Source organism: Phaseolus vulgaris, chromosome 1, assembly GCF_000499845.2.
Source record: "Phaseolus vulgaris cultivar G19833 chromosome 1, P. vulgaris v2.0, whole genome shotgun sequence".
Taxonomy (NCBI): domain Eukaryota; kingdom Viridiplantae; phylum Streptophyta; class Magnoliopsida; order Fabales; family Fabaceae; genus Phaseolus; species Phaseolus vulgaris.
In genome coordinates, this window is record NC_023759.2 from 28833111 (window position 1) to 28855958 (window position 22848).

General features: G+C 31.6%; 3 protein-coding genes across 5 annotated transcripts; 1 reads left to right on the plus strand and 2 right to left on the minus strand.

Moving 5' to 3' along the window:
• Positions 1–6737: 6737 nt before the first annotated feature.
• Positions 6738–9968, plus strand: LOC137813849 (protein SINE1). 2 transcript variants are annotated; one of them, XM_068616292.1, is made up of 3 exons: positions 6738–6794; positions 7289–8604; positions 9297–9968. In XM_068616292.1, the coding sequence occupies exons 2-3, from the start codon at positions 7303–7305 to the stop codon at positions 9765–9767; spliced, it is 1773 nt and encodes a 590-aa protein (XP_068472393.1). In that variant the 5' UTR covers positions 6738–6794; positions 7289–7302; the 3' UTR covers positions 9768–9968. The 2 variants fall into 2 exon arrangements, with proteins under 2 accessions (XP_068472393.1, XP_068472394.1); XM_068616293.1 differs by having other exon boundaries at positions 6743–6898.
• A 4653-nt stretch (positions 9969–14621) lies between these two features.
• LOC137813850 (photosynthetic NDH subunit of subcomplex B 2, chloroplastic) lies at positions 14622–16640 on the minus strand. The gene is made up of 3 exons (XM_068616294.1): positions 15914–16640; positions 15381–15821; positions 14622–15127 (listed from the first exon to the last, which is right to left on the minus strand). The coding sequence occupies exons 1-3, from the start codon at positions 16343–16345 to the stop codon at positions 14930–14932; spliced, it is 1071 nt and encodes a 356-aa protein (XP_068472395.1). The 5' UTR covers positions 16346–16640; the 3' UTR covers positions 14622–14929.
• Positions 16641–17637: 997 nt separating this feature from the next.
• On the minus strand, positions 17638–21934 carry LOC137813851 (YTH domain-containing protein ECT4-like). Of its 2 annotated transcripts, none has more exons than XM_068616295.1 (9): positions 21800–21934; positions 21191–21267; positions 20990–21086; positions 20822–20889; positions 19764–20366; positions 18835–19395; positions 18530–18742; positions 18142–18288; positions 17638–18000 (listed from the first exon to the last, which is right to left on the minus strand). In XM_068616295.1, exons 1-9 carry the CDS (start codon positions 21825–21827, stop codon positions 17818–17820), a joined length of 1977 nt encoding a protein of 658 aa, XP_068472396.1. In that variant the 5' UTR covers positions 21828–21934; the 3' UTR covers positions 17638–17817. The 2 variants fall into 2 exon arrangements, with proteins under 2 accessions (XP_068472396.1, XP_068472397.1); XM_068616296.1 differs by having other exon boundaries at positions 20985–21086; positions 21800–21906.
• Positions 21935–22848: the final 914 nt, after the last annotated feature.

Genomic DNA, 22848 nt, shown 5'->3' on the forward strand with positions numbered 1-22848 from the left:
TTTTTTTCTGGTTTAAAATCTAGTGCAGTGCAGGTGCTTAAAGCAACAAAGCTATGAGGTTAGCTATGGGGATTTGTCTCCATCAAACAGGGGGAGATTGTTGAAGATGGTTGCTGCCCCTTCAAGATTGTGTTTGATGAAGACTTTTATGTTCATTTCATGTGTATTTTTGCTTTGCTTTAAGTGTGTCTTAGGTAGTGCTTAGAGGTTGTCTAAGAGTGGGCTTTTTGCTGAGTAACTCACCTCATAACCACTGGCCATGTGATAAGAACAAGCATAAGTTTTCTTAAACTGTTTTTCACATGTTTTACAAAAAACACGTTTACTGCATAAAAATAAATCTGTTCTTTTCTAAATAAACAAATTCATTTTTACATTGATGCCTTGGCTAAGTCTTGTGAAAATTAGATTTTGTGCATCATGTATTTTGACTAAGTCTTCTATCTTTCAAAACGACTGTGTTTCAAACAGTTAAGCTTTTCTGTTTTCGTTTTGAAAAATAAATCTGTTCATCTGTAAATGAATAGATTCTTTTTGTCTCTGGTGCCATGTCAAGCTTAAACGATTTTCAGTTTTATCTCAGCACCAGAATGGTTGACTAAGTCTCCTCACTTAACAAATTCTCTAACTGCTTTTGAAAATAAATCTGTTCATTTTATTTTCAATCTGTTCATTTTATAACAGCTTTAATTGTTTTTCAAAATTCTGTTATAAGTTGGTTTTCTATAAAATGAAAACTTGTTTCTGAGTTTAAACATCGTTCATACATTTGCAAAAACAAGTTTTGACAGCAGAGAATTAAAAGTTTAAAAAAGGATTAGCATTTGTTCTTCAAAGATTTCGAAAATCACAAAGTGCTTGTTCTTGGTTTGGTTCCAAAAGCTTGGTGTGAGGTGCTGCTACTGTTCTAGCAATCTTGCCTACTGGTTTAAGGCAGATCTTTGTATCCTCAATCAGGTGTAGTCGTTTCACTTCTCATTTCTTGTAATAGTTTGGTTGAACACTCTTCTTGATAGGTTTTTTTGGAGAGTGTGTGTGAGCTGAAATAGGTTTTTTCAGCAAGAGTACCTAAGTTCTTGTAGGTTTCAAGAACAGTGGGAATTGTACTTGGTTGTACTGTGTTTTAGTGATTTCCACCTGGATTTGGTGAAGACTGGATGTAGCTCAGTTGAGTGAACCAGTATAACTGCTTGTGTCCATTCTCTCCCACTCTCTGCAATTTCGTTTCTGCATAATTGATAAAACAACAAAGAAATAAATTTGTTCAATTGAAAATAAATCTGTTCTTTCTGGGCGTTGTGCATACTGTTCTTAATTTCTGGAAAACTGTCTGGTTTCAATAAGAACACTGATAATCTGTTAAAGGCTAATAAAACAGGTTGAGTGTGATAGATTGCCTCACTAATTGTCAAGCCCTTAACTGAACCTAAATCACATTATTTGGTATTAAGGTTTGTTGTTTTTGTGTTTCACTGTTTTTCGTTCTAATATCAGTGTGTGTGCATCTGGAAAATCTATCTGCATAATCTTGTGATTAACCTTGTTGTATAAACTCTTTTCAAACAAAAACAGTGCTGAAATAAATCTGTTCATTTTCACATAAATCGATTTATTTTCTGTAAACTGTGTTAAACACTGTTTCTGCGAGAAAGTTTTAAAAGGTCAATTCACCTCCCTCTTGAACTTTGGCACTATTAAACCCAACAAATAATACTAATAATACTAATAATACTAATAATATTTTATAATACTAATAATATTAATAATACTAATAACATTTTATAATACTAATAATATTAATAATATTTTATAATACTAATAATATTAATAATACTAATAATATTAATAATATGAATATAATATTAATAATATTATTAATAACATTAAAAATATTATTAATAACATTAAAAATATTATTAATATTATTAATAATATGAATAATGTTAATAATATGAATATAATATTAAGAATATGAATATTGAATATAATATTAATAATATGAATATAATTTATATTATTATTATTATAAATTGTATAAATTATATTAATAATAATATGTATAAATTATATTAATAATAATAAGTTTAGATTTTGGAACTTGGGTTTAACTGCAGTTTGCTTCCAGTATTAATTTGGAACTTGGGTTCGAGTCCTATCCAGTCTAGATTCCATTAGGCTGGCTTCTAATAATCGGAAATAATGAAAATGATTTTTTTTTTTTTTTTGCATTACATACGGATTTTGGGCCTTACATACGGATTTATCATATACTATGTTGAAAGGTTGATGGAAAATCATCCAAACACAACTCCCACATAATAAGAAGGATGAAAACCTAAAACTTTGTTTAAGAGCTTATTAGCATATATGGGACTAAGTGTGGTTTTTGTATATCTTATGTAGTGTTAGTTAAATGATATGCACACGATTTTTAAGATAACATTGAACTTAACAAAATTATTTGAGTTTATTTTGTATTGTAAAGAATGTTCTCATCTTCATGTCTATTAAGAAGATTTCTTAAAGCTTTTACCAACATCAAAGATCTCTTAAAGGACGTACTAAAGTTGTTTCACACTAACTCACACCGTGATACGCCTTATGTCAACTATATAAAGGTTATTTGTAACGTACGATCATATGTTTTACTCTAGTTTGGACAAAAGCTCTCTAACCTAGATCGAATAAGTCATGACAACTCTCAGGATGTTGCTTAAAGAATAGATAAATATTTAATGTTGCATGGAGCACATTTAATGTATCTCTACCTCTATGCATGGACAAATGAATGATTGAAGATGAAGATTTGAAGTAAAGCTTCTCAACGGGTAGAAAAGGATTTACAACGACTCTTTTCAAATTTGAAGAGCAAAAACAAGTGATCAAGAGTTGTCGAAACGCTATTAATTTTCTTTCTCAAATCTTTTTATGTCTTAAGTTTTTCACAAGAATATTGTTTGTGTCTGTTTAACAAACTAGACGAGTGTTTTGCTTTTTCTAGTAAGTAAAATCATGTGATCTTTTAGGTCATTCCTTTCTTTATAAAACCCTTTAGTTATGAGTGATTGTATTTCAAATAATACTCAACTTTTAACCAATAGTAATTGCATTCCAAATAAACAATACTTTGGATTTTTAGCCAAGAGTGATTATTGTTCTAAACAATACTCGGGTTTTAGTTAGAAGTAGTTGTGTTCTAAATTATTCTTAAATTTTTAGCTAGGAGTAACTAAATGTCTAAATAATACCGAGATTATTTTAGCCAAGACTGGTTGAAGTTCAAACAATACTTGATTGTATCTTCACAGTGTTAATCTACCTAATAAAACTTATTCGTTGATAAAAAGACATAATATACATTTACAAACAAACAATGTATATAAATATATAAATTGCATGTTATTGAATTTCTTCAAACAAAAGAATAAGAATTTTAAAACACTAAATTTTTAAAAATATTTTTGATAAATCGTTTATCATATTAAAAACATGTGTTCATTAACACAATTTTACTAAAAAATTTAATACATAAGTCAACACTTTATTCTCATGTGTCTAGTCAGTTTATACAAGTTTTTATATATTTGATGTTAAGTGTACCATACCACATTATTTTTAAGATTGTTTTTTTCTAATTCTAAAAAGTGTTTCCTCCATTTTGTTGTTTTTATGTATTTTAAATTTTATCTCTAATGAGGTCTTATTATAAAATGTTATTTTATGTAAGTCTCCCTGTATCATATTTTTTAAAATTCTTTTTAAATTTTATTACTTATACTTTATTTTTCTGTGAAAAAAAAGTTATGTTAAAATCACAAATAATTTTTTTTATGTCGGTTCTTAATTTTACAACTTTTATGTGACATCAATATACTCTAAAAAGAAATCTTATAATCCTATTATAAAATCTACATTTGAAATGCTTAAGATTATTTTAGGTCAACCAGTAAATATAATAAATCTTTTTAATTACACTACAATAATTGTATAGTTTTCCAATACGATAAATAGAGATATAAATTACTTAAAAATTATCTTAAATATTAAAAAATTACAAAATAATAATAAATATGTCATAGAGATTCTAAAAGACAAATAAAAAACACAACAAAAACATTTAAAAACTGTCCCAAGGAGTGAAGGGCGCTTCTTTTCAAATTTCAAATTCGGTTACAATTTAAAAGAGTGGGAAAGGGCCCTACCAATATCATCATCCAGATCAGAAAAGCAAATAAGACAAAATTAAAAATCAATTCACAATATTACCCTCTCACTATTACCAATACACTTTTTAAAATATTAATTCAAATGCATCCCATGATTTTGGCATCATTTAGGGCTATAATTATGTAATCATTGAGTTTATAATTTTGTTTTTATCATAATAGAAAGGCTAAAAAGTACTTACAATTTGAAAATAAGAATAACAATGAAACAATTAATCATCCACTATGTTTACAATTGAAGATGATAAACAATTTAAATGCTCATTTTTGTTATTTTTTAGATTTTTATCAAATTTATATAAAATTTGTGCATAATTTGACAATAAAATAAATTATGTATTAACTATTATTTTATTTAATTAAAATATAGATATATAAAATAAATACATTTAAAATAAAATAAGTTTGCCATTGAAGATAGTTTTTTTAAAAAATTTTTATTATATTTTAATTAAATTATAGTTATTAAACTTTTAGTATTATGCTAAAATTTATATTTTTAAAAGTTATAAAAATGCTAAGATGATAATAAAATATTTAATTATATATATATATGTGTGTGCACGAAATAAAAATTTATAAAACTATTATATGGAAACAAATACATAAAGGTGGTTATACATATTATTCTTTTTTTATCTCTTTTCCATTTAAAAACATTTGGTTAAATCAGTTTATTTTTCTTCATTTATCTGACTTGGACGGTACTCCAACTGTGAGATTCTTTTAACTGTATCTTTATCAAATGCATGGTTGTAAAAAAATTGGTTGGTAAATATAAGATCATAGGTTTTAAGCTTAGTTTCATTACCTAGGTAATGATATATTGATAATTTTTATTTTTTTATATAACTAAATTATAACCTTTAATATTATTATTTTAATATTTTTTATATCATTTAATTATAAATTTATTTTTATTGTATATTTATATCTAATAAATTAACTAATTTAAGATTTATTTATATTTATAAAAAATTTCATGTTATGCATCATTATGTAACTTCACATTTTAGTTAAACTGACACTTCAAATAATAACAATCATTTGCTATCACATAAAAAAATATTATTAAAAAAAATAAAAAAATACGATGAGTTAAACCAAAACTTCATATGTTAAAAAAACACAAATAAGGTAGGTTAAAAAAAATTCTCGTTTTCTAATTTTTTTAATTTTTATTTCTTAGTTTTTTTTACTTTTTTCTTGCAAAAATTCATTCCTAAAAACAAATATTAGAGTTTTTTTTTTTTTAAATCAACAAAACTGTATTGATTTCATATATTTATTGAATTGCATTGATTTCATAGAGTTGAAAGTTAAAATTTGTGTACCAATAATATTTAGCATTGAATTACATTCATTTCATAGAGTTGAAATTTGTATACTAATAATATTTAACAATGAATTACATTGATTTCATAGAGTTCAAATCTGTGCAAGTGATCATGGACCATGAAGGTTTACAATTATAATTGGTACCAAAATAGTAAATATTAAAAGTCAAGGTAGTAGTTACAAAGGAAACTAAGATGTTTTATATTTAATTTATTTTCTTTATGAAACATTTGTATATAGTTATAGCCCAATGTTACAAAACTACTTTTTTACTATGTAATATGAGTATACATAATTATACATAGAATATAGTATTAGGGCAGTTATGTATTTAAAGTTGGGTGTTAAGAAAATTAAGATAAAAAAACCATTTTAAATTAAGAAAGTTTGATTATTTTTAATTTCATAATTCAATTATTCAATGTATTTATTATTTTATGTAAATAAGATAAAATTTTTGGATACGTTTCCCAAATTTTTAAAATTAGAAATAAATATTTTGTAAATAAAAACTAGAAAACCAATTTTTTTTAATGAAAAAACATATCTTTCTATCTACTTATGCTAACATTTTTTTTTAAAGTTCATCTATTTTATAACTGATTTCAACCTATAATTGTTGTTATTTAAGATGTGAATTGAATAATGATACTTAATATAAAAATATTTTTTTTATTCTATAAAGAAATAAAAAGTTAGTAAAAACAGTACATTAGAAAAGAAAAAACTTATATATGGTACTATGAATAGAACAAAGCTAATCTCTAGCTAAATTTATAATTTTATTTAAAAATATATAATATATTTAGTAAAATGAAAGTTTTTAAATTAAACTTTAAATTTAATTGAAAAGTAACACCAACTATAATCAATAATATTTATAAAATGGGTAGTAATTGATAGGATATTTTTGGTTTTAGGGTTATCAAAGAATCAATGCTTTGGTAATTGGTAGGAATTTTAGTAGTCAAAGCTCTTAATTACTTAACTGCTCATTTTTCGTTAAGGTCAAAGCTTTTAAAAGTGTATTAATTGTTTTTTCAAAAACAAGTGAGGGTAGTTTTGGAAGCATAAATTCTGAATAATGTGGGGCCCACAGTGAGGATAGCGGCGTAATTTGAAAGAAATTTTGAATAGCTCACTCCCCGCTACTTCTACCTCTTCTTAAAATCCTTTTTGCATTTCATCATTCAACTGCTGCTCAATCTTATCATCCATCTTTACGTTAAGGTGAACTTTCTAGCTTCAATCTTTGTCGTGCCTTCTCCAATAGTATAATTCTCATCATTTTCCTTTTTTTTTTTGTTTAAGTAACGTGTTTCCTTCCCAAGAAGGTAAATTAATAAGAACTAATTTCCCCTTCTCTTGCATGGTCCAAAGATTCTGTTTTTTTGTTTAATTGTTGAGGATTCAGTGATTTGAGGAAGGGGTGCAGTGGAGTTTCATGCCAGTGGTTTTTGCACCCTTTTGGGTTTTTTGTTTTCTTGTTTAGAAAATTTGTGAATTTTAGATTTCTCTTACAATACCTTTTGAAATGTTTGCTCTTTGTGTTTTATTACTTGATTGTCATTGTTCATGGGGTGGTGTGTGTTCGGTTGTAGTTCAAGAAAAAAAATGTTTTTTCTTTTATGGTTAACTTTTGATTTCTCTTGCTGCAATGCCGTTAAAATTCTGCACTTGATTTTTATTTTTCGTTGTCATTGATGATGGTGGTGTGTGTTTAGTTTTAGTTCAAAAAATGGGAAGGAGTCTCAGCCCTTCGGTGTGGCAGGAGCTGGCAAATCTTGACAAAGATGATAGTCGCAAATCTGCCATGAAAGCATTGAAATCCTATGTCAAAGATTTGGATTTCAAGGCCATTCCTGTGTTTCTTGCAAAAGTTTCAGAGAGCAAGGAAAATTGTTCTGAGGAATTCACAATCTCAATCTATGAGGTTCTTGCACGGGTTCATGGTGTCAAAATTGTTCCTTTGATAGGTAGAATCATGACAACCATAATCAAGACGTTGACTTCAAGTGCTGGATCTTTCCCTCTCCAACAAGCTTGTTCAAAGGTGGTTCCTGCTATTGCAAGATATGGAATTGACCCCTCAACTCCAGAAGATCAAAGGAGGAACATAATTCAGTCCCTTTGCATGCCACTTTCTGATTCTCTTGCGAGTTCTCAGGAGGGCCTAACTTCGGGTGCTGCCCTTTGCTTGAAGGCTCTGGTGGATTCAGAAAACTGGAAGTATGCTTCTGATGAATTGGTGAATAGGGTTTGCCAGAATGTTGCTGTGGCATTAGATGGGAAGTCTGGTCAAACCAACTCACACATGGGTCTGGTTATGTCTTTGGCCAGGCGCAATGCTTTGATCATTGAAGCATATGCAAGGTTGCTCATACAATCTGGAATAAGAATGGTGAATGCTGGTCTTGTGGAGGGGAATTCTCAGAAAAGGCTTTCATCCATTCAGATGGTCAACTACTTGATGAGAAGTTTGGATTCCAGGAGCATATTCTCAGAGGTTGAATTCATAATTGAGGAGTTGGACAAGTGCCAATCTGATAAAATGGCATTTGTCCAAGGTGCAGCACTTGAGGCTTTGCAAACGGCCAAGAGAATTGCAAGTGATAAAAAGCCAAGATATGCAAAAAGTCCTTCCTCAGTGACAGGGTCAAATTTTAGTAGGAGAGAAGGAGAAAATACTTCTTCTGGTGAGGGAGAAAATACTTCTTCTACTCCTTCCTCTATTTCACCACAATCGCGCACTTTTGACTTTTTTCCTGGATATGAATCTATTGAGTCTCCTATTTCAAGCAACTTAGACTATGAAAGAAGAAGCGTGACTAGGAAGCTTTGGAGTAATGAAAATGGAGGGGTTGATGTGTCTCTGAAGGATGGCTTGTTCTCACGAGTCGTAAAAGAAAGTTCTTTATCAGAGCATTCATCGATTCATGAGTTTCCAAGTGGAGATGGATATTATACAGAGGAATTTGCTGGTTTCATGGACAGAAATCCCAGGCATGGAGTATCCAGAAGTACCACCACAAGTCCACTAGTAAGTTTCTCTTACATTGGTCATGTTCCAGTCAAAAATAAATGGTTGAATGTGGCATCCCTTTATTCCCATAATAGAGAAAAAAGTAACGTGACAGAACATATCAATTGGCAGTAGAATCGTAGAGTATTATTTTTTTCTTTTCATCTCCAATTCTTCTTAACCTCCTCCATTCATGTTTTCAACTGCGAAATGTATAGTTTACCTTTTACAGGACAATTCTGACAGAAGCAAGTTTTCTTAGAGTTGGCTAACATTTGAAGAGCTTGATTTACTATCCATTTTTTTATTCAGAAATGGTAACTGTTTTATGCTCTTAAAAGTATTTTAGAATATAATGTTTTCAATGCTTGAGAAATCACAGAAAGATTACAAATAATGTTTATATACTGAGAGTAGAACAATTGAAACCAATAAAAATATATTCTATAACTAAATAGAGTCCCTCCAAATGCATACGTAGCTAATATGTTTTTCAAAACATAACTAAATAGAATCCCTCCAAATGCATACATAACTTGTGAGCTTTGTGAAAACTGACCTTTTAGCATGCCTTAAAAGCTGCGCATCTTAATGCAATTGTTTTTATTGAACAGTAAGTAAAATTTCAATGTTTCTTAACTCAATGTTAGCGGTTAAATCATTTGTTTACTAATGGAGTTAGCATATTGTGTGGTGCTTTTGTTGATCAGAGGTCACGCACTCAGGCAACTGTTGACAGCATAAAAATCTTCAAGACCCCTAGAAAACTAATTCACTCTCTTCAAGATTCAAGTGATTTGACTTTGGGTTGTTCTAAGAAACAGAATAGAAGGTTCAAGAGTTTATCCTCAGGCAATATTGAGTGGAGTCCAGCTTCTAAATATGACCAGAACGATTTCTCTAATGATGTGAAGTGTGATAGTGAAGTAATTGAAAGTTGTGCAGAGGTTGAGTTTCAAGGTGGCTCAGAGTCGGTCTCATCAACTGATGACCTTCCTGGAGATGCCAGCAAGCAGACGTCAACCAAAGTGGTTCCAGAAGATAGGAATTTTACACCAACTGCTCTACAACAGACTAAATACAAATTGGTTTGTGGTCTTTCATTTGTTCTTCTTGCAGTGGCTACTCCTTTACTTTGGATCAATAGTCAGGATGAAGGTCATTATCTTGTACCAACATAACATCATTATTACCTGGTACATCTGAGAATTAAGAGCATTTTAGGTATGCTTTTGTGAAAGTAGGTGTTAATTCCAACAATGTTGGAAAATTCGGTGTAGCAGGAGTCTATGTTATGGTCCATTGAGCATCTTCAATGTGAATTTGTTTTCCTGTAAACACTTATAAATTTTTATGAAAATTTACTTTCTAGTGAAGGGTTACATGAATGGCTTTTTATTGTGCTAGTGGTGGATCTCTTAAGATTAGTATTGAAATTTAGGTATTGAGATATTTCTTTTGATACCCTAAGACTCACTTCACTCTGGCCCATGACTCATTTGCGTATTGACAGGTATTTAGTAACCATAAAATGTCTATATAAGAAAATGTTAAGAACAAATCAATATCTCCTATAGAACACTCTTTCTCAACAAAGAAGGTTGAAGAATAACTCCCTATTTTAAGATATAACAGTTGTCCTCGCTTTTTAGCAACTCCAATCAAAGTTTGAAAATTGAATTTACATTTGATGTAACTCTATCCATATTAGCATCCTTTGGATTAGTCTCCTTCCTTGAATTAGAACCTCAATCACAATTCTATTATTTTTCTTTTTAATTCTTCTGTTTGTGGTATGTAGGTAACATTTCCTATTCTCTCTATAACACTTTACAAGGGTTATACTACCTTGCTGCTAATCTTTTCTTCCCTTGTTCTTACTATATAATTTACTGCTTCCAATATTGAGTCTGCAGTCATTATCATGGTTGGGTGGGAAGGTGGATATTCATTACCATTTGTGAGGCATTTCCCTTGAAACACATTATTCAAGGCCTTAGTGGGTCATTTGTTCAAGGGTGAAAAGACCGCAGTAGCTTTACCCCATTACAAAAATTCACTCATCAATATCGAGGACTATTTCTTCCTGCACCTCAACACCTTCTTCCCTCACCTCCATAAGTTTTTAAATTTCCAAAAAATGTCGCTTTATAATATTTTGGATTACGTAATCTGGAAGTCATTTTTCAAATTTGTAATTAGCTACCGAATTACATAATCCGGAAGGCATTTTTCAAATGCATGATTATTCTCTGGATTACATAATCCAGAAATCTTATTTAACTTTTGCATTATGTAATCTTGAAGTCTTTTTTCAAATGAGTTTCCGAATTACATAATTCTGTTACTTCTGCAGTTCTAAATGAATGAACCAAAGAAAAAAAAATAGCATATTTAGTTAATCTATCAATTATTACAAAAATAACGTGTTACATTTATTTACCCATTTCTTTACCACCTTTTGCATTCATTTCCAATGAAACTGTTCTTTGATTATCCTGTAAGTTAGCTCATAATTAACCTGAATGACCCCTATTGGTTGAATTATGAAAGTTTCAGAGGATTTTAGTCTTCAGACCTACATCATTTCCAACCACAAGCTTGCCTTTCCTTCCAAGAAATTCTCCATCATACGTATAGTGCTTGTAAGGTTGTTGTCATATTTTGTCCACTATCTTCTTTATGTACGAGGAAAATGATGTTTTGACAATTTTAAAAGTTGTATAAAACTCTTGATGTAATGGGTTTTGATATAAATATATATAATAAATGGTAAATTTGTAATTAAATGATATGGAAAAAATATTAAAATAATAGTATTGAGGTTGTAATGTTGTTGTATAAAAAAAATGGATTGTCAATTAAATGATATGACTTATGATCTGCCTTCTAGGAATTTTTTTCCTTTTCAATTAACAGAGATGTCTAAATTAAGAGTGTTGCTAAAGTGCCTTTACCTTTATTTCTAGATAAATTGCAATATTTCCTTTGTACGCAATACTAAAATCAAATCCCATTAATTTATCTAATCCCCAACCTAGAAGTTTTGATTGTGTGCTTAAACACAACAAGCCGAAAGCTTGAAAAACATAAAGCAATTGCATGGAAGTTTTGATTATGCGCTTAAACACAACAAGCCAAAAGCTTGAAAAACATAAAGCAATTGCATTGCATCTTACAAAAGTTGATCAAAACATGAGTGCATGTGCTTCATTTGATATGGTGTGCATTTTTAACAATTATTTGGTATAAAATATTCTCTTAGTGAGGAAAATAAGTATTGTAGCTATCAAAGTGTTTGCGTGAAAGAAAGAAAGAAGAAGAGAAATTCATGTTGCATGTCATGCATTTAATGCTTCTCAATGAAAGAGCTCATCAAATAATAGAAGAAAAATAAGAAGACAATGAAGATAGCTCATAGCTACCCAACGATCAGTATTAAGTAATAATGATTATCAAATTATACGACGCAATTATATGTAATTATAGGCAATTAATTTGATAATGATAGAATCTCATGATGAGTGATTCACTACATAATTAGCTTGTAGCTTGTAATTTAAAGAGAAAGTCTTCATACACTTGTATATGTTTCTATATATGGAGTGATGTAAATACACACAGAAGAATAAGACATTACCATTTTTCTTACCATCTTCTTATATACTATTATCTTATATGGTATCATAACACCGATCAACAATAATGGTAAAAGTGGCGCGTTTATAATGTGTGCCCACAACTTGTTTGTTGATTATGCGTCTACGAAACTATGGATTTTGGATAGCGGAGCAACCGATCACATTGCATCTTATTCACAATTTTTCACACACACTTTATCTTTATTCCAAATGTTAATCTGTCCACAGGCTCAACTGCAACCATATCATCTACGGGCACGATTAAATTCCAAGATGTTCTTTGTGTTCCTTCTTTCAATTTAAAATCTCATGTTCGTTATTAAGATAACCAATTCACTAAAGGCGTTTTGCAGGACTTGGCTACGGGGGAAGATGATTGGCTCAGGTAAACAATACGCAGGCTTATACTACATGCCCCTCTTCCAAACCAAGCCCGCGCATCTCAAATTTCGACCCACCCTGATTTATGGCACAAGTGCCTCAGAGATCCTTCTTTGGCGCGTTTGCAACTTGCATCTTCATTACTACCTATCAGTAAAAATCTCATTTCCATTCATAATAATTGTAGTATTTCTCCCAAAGCTAAACAGATAAGACTACCCTTTCCTTTATGACAATAAATTTTCATTCTCCATTTAATCTATTGCATTGTGACATTTGGGGTCCTCATGAAACCCCAAATCATTTTGAAAAACGTTTTTTTCTCATTATATTCGATGACTATACTAGATGATGGATTGTGCCTTCATGATCGATTGGAATTCTTGAATGTTGAGATTAATTGCGAAAGCTTCAATGGAGTATGCGTGCAAGGAGGCTCACTTGGAGCTATGGATTCCTTGAAGGTTCATGCTAGGTATGAAGAATGATTGGTTGGGCCATATCACTTGAGCTAGGTGAAGAAGAAGACTGAAGTGTCTATCCTAAGGAGGCAAGACAAGAGTGAGAATTTGGCTAGCAACTTTGGCACCAATTTCATTCATTCATTATTCTTACAAAAATATGAGCCAAGCACCTCAATTTATAGGAGAGAGGGCTAAACATTTTGGAGCCAAAATTTAAAAATTCAAAATAAAACTCTTCAATGAGAAGGTGTCATGTCGAGTCATGTTTTCCATGTTTAGCTCACACCTTCCATGTTAAATCATCTTCACTCCTATGTTGCTATGTGGACGTCCATGTGCTCCATGCCTAGATATTTTCGTTCTCCCATATACCCTAGACGTTTTAGGGTTACATTGGGCTCAAAGAAGCCCAATTGTTACTCTAAATAGTCACTTTTAACCCTAACTAGACTTATTTTACTATTGGCCCAAACCCAAAAACCTATGCTACTTGGTCCAATTGTTGTATGCTACTAGGCCCAATACATGGCCCATGAAATTCTAAACAACTTTGTACAATTTATTTAAGCTAAAGCTTGACCCATAAATAATGTTGACCAGTCAGCAAAAACTTAGTCTTCTTGTGTTCTTCTGGCCAAAGTTGTAGTTTATGTTTTGATGACTTTGAGGTCTTCTTGGATATGTTTGTACATTCCTTCACCCTAGAGTTGTTCTCTTGATTGGGCCTACAAAAATAAACAAAAGCCCAATTAGACCCATATTTGCAATTAAATCAATAAACAACCTCTAGGTCTTCATCCTCCTTATTATGGATTGTGTGGTTGGACGGTTTCCATCACTAGATGTACTGGGTTATTTCTTATGAATCACAAATCTGAAATCCAACATCTCTTAGAATCATTCATTACATTTTGCACAAAATCAATTTCAGGCATCTATTAAAATCATCTGTGTTAACAACGGATTGGAATTTATTTCAATGCGTAATTTTTTTTTCTCAAAAAACAAAATGGAGTAGTAGAACGCAAACATATACACATTTTAAACATAACACGAGCCCTCCTATTTCAGTTTCATTTACCATTAAAATTTTGAGAGAAATGCATATTAACCGTCACATATATCGCTTGCCATCACCTTTACTCAAATAAAACGTTGAGAAAAATCTTTATTTTTAAATGATTGAATAGATTGGTACGAGTCTTGTTCATTATAAATAAATGCTCAAGAGTGTATACATAATTTTCATAACAAAATAATTAAGTTCGGAAAAATCAGACTAGGTAAACAGTCTAGAAAATAAACAAAGACAAGAGTGTCTACCATTTTTAAAATTATAAGATTCTCTAACGAGTTTAACATAATTAGAAACTTGAGTTAAAGGTTGCTTACGCTTAAAATTTTAAACTACGGCTAATGATGTTTTTAGCTTAATCATAATTTGTTCTTCTTCCTCAAATAACAGGTTTTATCTCATGTCAAATATAACAAGTACAGTATTATAAGTAGTTTTGATCATTTAGGCTCCAAAATGCATTCAAGGGATCCATTGAAATGAAAAATCTGCAAGCATTATGTAACTTCTTTTATTGATATGGTATTTTACTATTGAACATATAGACCAAATAACAATATATATAACTTTTGGAAAGAACGACACAAATCCTGCTCCAGAAAGAAAAAAAAACTAATAAAAAAATTAAAAATGGAGTGAAGCATGAAGGAAGAAAGATAGAAAAATGAAAGGTGCAGATGTTGCGTTTGGTTTTTTAACTTTACTGTGAAACTAAGTTATACTTTAATTTCACATCTCAAACACGATTTCACACTTCTCAGTGGATTTTCGGAACACACTAATCATGTTAGATTATCATGTTCAATCACCTGTGCCCCTCTCCATTCTTCACCAGGATTCACAGTCACAGGCACCAGTAATGAAGCAGGGCCAGTGCAGATGAAGTAGTCCTTTCCATATTTCTTTGACAAGGAACCAGGGCTTGATAAATAAATATCCTCAAAACCCATTCTTATCACCCTGAAGAAAATCTCACGTCCCTGAAAATCGACCAGGAGCTATTCAGCAAAAGCTTTCACAAAATAAGGTGCATGAAACAAAATTCTAACAACATATGTTCTTGTCTCTCTACATAAAACAAAAATATCTGTAGTTTCTGATGGGATTTTAAAGTCACATTACTTTTTATCAATGAAAAGACTAAAAAGGTATTAAGTATTTATAATTAGTAAATCTGAATTTCAAAATATTCTGATGTTTGATCAGAGGGTACACTTTGATAATCATTCTAACCTGGTCAATGGTTTCGTACTTGGAAGGAGGGGTATTATAGAATGTCTTTAATCTTTCCTCTGGAGGTGCTGAATAAACTCTACTCATCTTATTCTCAAGGAGGGTCATGGTCAAATCTTGCTTACCCCACGTACCAAACTTGACTTCAGGTTCAGCACCAAAGGAAAACCATCTAGGAGGCTCAAATAAGGTAGCTTCAGATGGAGTCAAGATTTGAAAAGGAGAAGATGGAGGAGAGTGAGGGATATATGAGCAGCTTCTGAGGCCTTGAACTGCTGTTCCAGCTCTTGTCTTAGATCTAAAATGGCTTAGTATAGCGTTGGTTAGAGTGGCAGGCTTGGGGCCTAGGTTCTTAGCTACCACTGCTGTGGCCATGCTCACAGGATAGAGAGTCACGATGTATGTGAGATCAAAGAATCTACTAGTGCAGCTCAATTCAACCTGAGGGAAATAGAATAGAAGCAAGAACACCAAGTTTCAGTGCTAGATTCACATGCAAAAGAAGACTATAAGAAAGAGGAATCAAAGGGTACCTGGAGAGCATCAATGGCATCAGAGTCAACATCAGTAACAGTCCACTCTAAAGTGGAAGGGAGTAACCCTTTGGCTCCAGGTTGCAGTATTTCATTCATGACCAAACCAACCCCACCTTTAGCCTTGTATGGAGCGGATTCAGTTGCAGGAATTGTGTAAAGAGCCTCCTCGAAACCATCATCTTTCCAATGAACTTTTGGTCTGTATGATGTGACATGAGCATCAGGTATGCTTAGCCTCAAGGAGCTGCCATTTCTGATTGTGAGCTCCACAATGGGGATGTTATCAGAGTCGAAGAACTTGATGCCTTTTCTGCCAAATTTCTGAGTGAGTGAATCAGCAGTGGGAAGAGTGGTGGTAGAGGTGTTTGCTGCTGAGGAGGCCTTGATTAAGTTGAGGTTGGGAAGAGATAAGGAAAGAAAAGAAGCCATGGAGAAGTTGAAATAAGCTAGCTACCTCATTTAACAGCTTCCACACAGAGTGGTGATGATGAGCATCTTGTTCCTAAGGCTCACCCTTAACTCAACACAACTATCTATTTGGATAAAAAAAACACTTTTTGTTGGCTTTTTGCTCACTCTAAAACGGAGCATCATGTTACCAAGTCAAAAATCTTGAAAGGCTCAATCCAAGAAAGGAGAACTCTGCTGTGCCACAAATCTCCTTTGTTATCCATTTTGTCGATTTCTTTCAAGTAATTAAATTTACTACATTTCTCTTTACGCTTCCTACCTCAATTGCGAACATGAATTTAAGCTAATCGCAAAATAAGCCTTTCATCATTTCTAGTCTCACGTAATCATTTTCATTTTTCCCGGAACGTCTAAAGGTCAAGAATTTCTTAATAGGAATCATTATATATATTGTGTAAGTGGGGGAAAATAAGAATTAAATATTTAATTTAATTATTTACTATAAAAAATCAGATTTGTTTTCTTAAGATTAAATTTTAAATTATTAAATTAACATATATGTTTATATTTAAATATATATATATATCTTTATAACGAATTGAAGAAAAGGTTGTAACTTTTTTATGAAAGGAATAGTAGAACTTAATTTTCTAAATTTGTTTTACTCGATAAAATTGAATATATATTTATGCAAAAAATTATAAAATTTGATAAGTTAATAAAGTTTATAGCTTCTAATGTATTTTTTTTTTTGCAAGACAGACATTCATTATGATTACATAATACAACCCCAAACCATCTTTATGCCAATTAGAAACTCTTTATTATCATTGGATAATGTGTTTGGATTTGGATAGCGTATAAAGATTTTTGAATGAGTTTATTACATTAGATGTGTTTGGATTTGGAAAGCGTGATTAGAAAAAAATATGAAGTGAACATGTTTAGATTCGAAGAAAGCTAATTTCACTGCACAAAGATTTATAACACTAATTATTTTATGTGATAATTGAGAGAATGATATATTTTCAAAATGGAAAGACATATTTTATTCTTATTAAGTTTTATTTAAAAGAAAAGTTTTATAAAACACATGTAATATGAATGTTTTAAACTTACGATCCTACTATATATGTAGAGATGTCGAAGGAATTGTCAAAAAGACATAGATCATAATTATGTACACAAATCCATTAACCAAATTGAAACTAGACTCGGTTGATTCAACAACTTTATAGCAAAAGGCTACTCTGATAAAGCAAAATATATTTTAGTTTAAACTTTCTTTGACCTACCATGAAATTTATGACTACCGAAAACAAACACGTTTTATTAAACGGGACAAAAAAAAGCTGAAATCAGATACTCCACTCCAGACCAAGATCACATAAGCAAAGAGATTTTGAAACTAAAAACACCACCACTCACTACATCACTAAGGAAAAGGAAAAAAAAAACAAAACAAAAATTACGGAGTTCCTATCATTGGTTTAACAGCTCTTAGAAGAGTCTTCAGGTGCTGTGGTCGATCCATCCCCTTCTAGTAGCCCCTCTGACTCTGAATTCATTCTATCTTCTGCTGTATTTGCAGTAGCAGCTTCATTCATCAAGGTAGCATCAAGAGACTTTAGCAATGTGACTGTCCCAATAGTTAAATCACTGGGTTTGCTGATCTGTTTTGAACAAAATATCTTGTAAGGTTCATGCGATCCTCAATTTAGGTTACATGTTAATAAAACAAAGCACTCTAAAGTTTGAAGAAACATGTAAAATGTGGGAAGTTGTACTACATGCTGCAAAGACATGAATATTACCTGTTTAGGGAACTGCTGCTCCTTAGATTTCTTCTCTTGAGTTGCCTTTTCACGAGCCTCGTAAAACCCAAAATCATCCAAGATGCATGTTTGGCTTAAATGCTCCTTGAAAATTTTCACAATTTGAACTCCTTTCTCAAACTTAACCTGCAGAAGAGACATATACAAGCATTTAGTTGTGAGGTGGGGATTCAGGGGGTATCATAAAACCAATAAAGATCCTGTGCAGCCTCTGCATCAGAAATAATGACCATTGATCATATTCCCTCTTTATTAGTTACTGTTATATTAACCAATCAATGGTCCTGATTTTGTAGCACCATGGCTGTAGAGCGATTTAGCTTTAGAGGATCCAAGTTGATCATGAAACAAGCTGCTAAGAAAATACCTCCTGAGTATCCCTGCTATTCGTTACAGGTTTGTTTTCATTGTTTTCAAGTGTTATGTGCCTCATCACGCTATTTGGAATATCCTTTATGACATGCCACTTCACAGAAAAGCAACCAGTCCACCTGTCCTGCTGCCAATAATCTACACTTTTACCAAAATCAACAGGACCCAACATCTCTGCTAAACCAACAAATTGCCCACTAGTGTTGACCTGTAGGGAAAATGAATGAGAAGAGACAAGTGGATTAGAGAAACCAAGAAAATCTAATAATTGGCCAATTAAATGCTGCATGTGACACTGACCGAAAATAACAAAAATATGGGACAGCCACCAGTCTTCTCCTTTGCTTCTTGATATGCCGCATCCAGTTTTTTATTGCCATTAGGGGTACTTGCCCAAACACTATACTTTATGCTTTTATGAATATCATCCTCACTATAGGATTTGATGACAAAAAACTTGGCATCAGAATAATTCTCAGAAAATAATTTCCCATTGTATTGTTCCTTATTGGGTACCAAAAGAACTTCTTTGTTATCGCTCTTCACTGGAAGGTTCTGTCCTTTAAGTAGTAATGTAACAGGTCCAGGACTCTTTATATTTTTATAATCAGAACTTTTGGCAGCTCTTGGTCCCTTGTTTAGCTCACTGAAACCATCCATACTTTTTTTAAAATGGTTAAGACCATAGCCATGACCTGTGGCATTACGCTTATAATCAACCGAGCCCATTCTAGATCCAAAACGAGAATTAGCCCTAAATGTGTTCCCATATTGGCCGTACATCCTGTTGCTTGGATACATCCCATTCATGAATCCAGAAACCAGTTCAAGTCCAGATGGATGTCTGGAACCATTCATGTTCTGCCATTAAGAAATCATATTAGGTTAAATTTTGAATTGATTTTACTAGAAGCCACAATAAACAAAGGGAGGATCTATGGCATCTACATGAAATGAAGCATTTACATAGTATTATGATCAAGTAAACATGTATCACAACTAAAGCACTGCTAACATTTACAGATATGACAATATTATAAATGGCAAGTTGGTTGATGAACATAGACTAATTTGCTTGGACATTTTCAATTGACAAAATACAGACAGAACAAAGGCTTAGGTTAAAGCTTTTTATGGTTTTAACAGAGAAAAAGAACCCAATCATTTAAAGCTCACTTAGTCCGCATGGAAAATAGCACTCAGGAAAAGGGACCACCATTCCAACATACCGCAAATGGTGGAAGTTGCTGAAGAAGTCCTTGATTCCTTTGAGAAGTAAAATCTTTGACAGGCACCATTGATGAGGATAAACCAGCCTTGGCTCCATGTTTGGACTGTCTATCAGATATTAAAGACACATCTGACGGGACTGGCAATTGTGTACCATGGGTACCCATTCTTGGGCCCTGATATCCTGACAAAGGGGCATAAGTTGTTGGCAAGCTAGTCCCTTGATAAGAATCACTTGAATGCAAACTTGTATGCTGAGAACTCGTTAAAAATGACTTTAACCCATTTTTATTTGTAAAATCACTATTGGCCATGTTAACAGTGTTTCCTTTATTTGTAACATTTGATGAAACAACGTGATCAGCATCAACTGCAGTTGATATTTCTCCTTCTGTAGCAGTGAATTTGTTTGGAGTAAATGACACATCAGCAGAAGCTGGAGATTTGTAATAAGAGCATGGATATTGGTACTGTTGCAGCGCATAATGCTGACCATCTTGTTGAATCATTGGAGAAGAGGAATTGGGCGGTGCATATGCTCCATACGGCATATAACCATAACCTTGATGATACATATAAGAGCAGTTGTCTCCATAAACACCCTGTCATTATATCAAACAAACAAAATCTTTATTAGATGGCTAAAAGCTTCCCTTGCTTTTTTTTATCTACATTTTATCATAAAAAATTATGAGAAACAAAACTAAACACAATAATAAAGACACAAGATGGAACTTTGAGAAAAAAAAATCCACAGAAGGACACTGTTAGATGCAATGATCTGTTACCTTAACAATCGTTTAAATTCAGAACAGATGCAACAAGCACACTCATAACTTTGATGGTGGCTATAGCACAGTTTAGAACTATCAGAAACAACCACACAGTTAAAGAAGCAGCTAGCACAAGTCCAACATCAATTAATTTTAAAGCTAACATCTAACAAATTTTGATGGCCCTCATCCCATTGACCTTATACAAAATGATCCAACCAATGATTTTTAGTACAAAGAACACAATAATCACAAGATTGGGAACCAGAGAACAAAGTTTTTACCTGAGTCATCCCTCCATCAAGGTTCATATATCTGGAATAAACATTCCAATCACCTTGCCCATCATAACCTGAAACATAACCATCATCATATTTCTCGTACAGTCTAGGCACCCCAATTGTGCAGTCAATAACATGTTTATCCTGAAAAGCCATAGCAGCTTACCTTACCTCCATAATAGTAGGCCGAAGAGTATCCATTTGGAACAAAGCTTGAATTTGGATTGAACGGCTTGCCCATCCCACCCTTGGAAAAACCAGGTCCATTCTGCTCACAAATAGACTTCAATGATTAGTCAACATAGAACAACACCAAACATACTTAGTTGACCAAAAAAAAATGCAGCAGTAAATTGGAAAGCATTGAAGTACCTTCTTCACAGGCTCGGTAACTCCAATGGGTTTTGACTCCGAATCAAGGGTCAAATTTTGCAATAAATCTGCAGTTTCTAAGCATTATGGTAAAGGAACCATTTCCTTCTAATCTAGCATCATTATTCACATGCACAAGAAATTAAGAAATAAAGATAACTATGATAAACAGCAAAACCCATCAGAGCAAAAAAGAAGAAAAATTGAGCAACTAAACATTATTATACAGAGCAATAAAATTTTCTAGATAAACCATGACTCTTAATATACACTTAGTAGAGCTTTTCCTATTAAGAATAGATTTGTTGACATACTCTAGACTATGTATAAGTAGTTTACAAAAGGAAGAAATTCAGATATAAAAAAAAAGGGTTTTGACTTAAAACCAATTGAGCACCATGTATGTTTTAGTCATAACCTAAACTTCACAAAGCCAAAGAATGACGCATAAGTGTGATTAGAGTAAGAAAATTACATAGAAGTCCTTATCAGTGAATTACACACCTAGCATGCATAGCACAGAGAATTGAAGAACAAAATTGTAACTTTAAGCAATGGGTAACACATAAACGATATAGAAAAAGAGGGTTTTTGACGAGAAAAGGATACTGTCAGAAGTAGGAGCAACAGCTGCCATGATCGGAATCAGAGAGAGAGAAAGGGTCGCCGCCAACTCCGTGTTCTTTGGGTTTGAGACACAGAGAAAGAGAGAAGAGGGAGAGCTAAGAACCTATTTGAGTATTTATATTTTTATATTTAGTTTTTTATTTTATATATATAAAAGGTTGCCTTTTCAGTGTAGCAAAATAGGTAGGCTAATTTTCGGCTAAATTAATGTTGAAAAATATTTATTTATTGAATGAATAATCCCTTATCTTAAATATGAAATATTATCAGTCTTTGGAAAATATTCAAGTAAGATTAAGTTCTTAAGTCTTTTATTTATTTCTTTTGTTAATGATTTTGTTAAATTATTTTCATTTTTCAGTTAAATATTGTTATGACATTTTCTTAGTTAGTATTTCTTGTTGTCTAAGTTTAAAAAAAATTAAAAATTGTTTGTTATCTTTTAGTTTTTAAAATAATATTTTGGATCTTGAAAGGATGGTTCAAACAGATAAATTCTTGTTTGATAAGATTCATCTTCTATCATTCTCTATTATTAACATAATTATTTTAAATATTTTTTGTTAAGTGGTTTTAAATTTATGTTAAACTTTTACACAATTAAAATTAAACCATAAATTGAAATTAGATCATCACTTGAAAATGTAGATTAGCAGTGAATTTCTAAAAAATCACCCAAGATTTAAGTAAATGGTAAATAATTTTGGATGACATTTTTCACCATAATGTAGTATTATGATTGACATCACCAACAAAACAAATTTTGAAAATACAAAATAGTTAAACTTGCAATTAAAATAAACAATAAATTATAAAAAAAATAATTAAAATGAAACAACAATCTTTATGTATATTCCAAAAAAAATAATTAAAACTTTATATTTAATTTAGCCATAGATAAACCTCTTAATGTGGTTCAGTTTAAAGGGTTTGACCCTTATCCATATGTGTTTTGGGATTTGGTCAAAAAAATGCATATAAAAAAAAAAAACTTATTACAAAAGCTCTACTGACAAGGTCTAACCTATGGT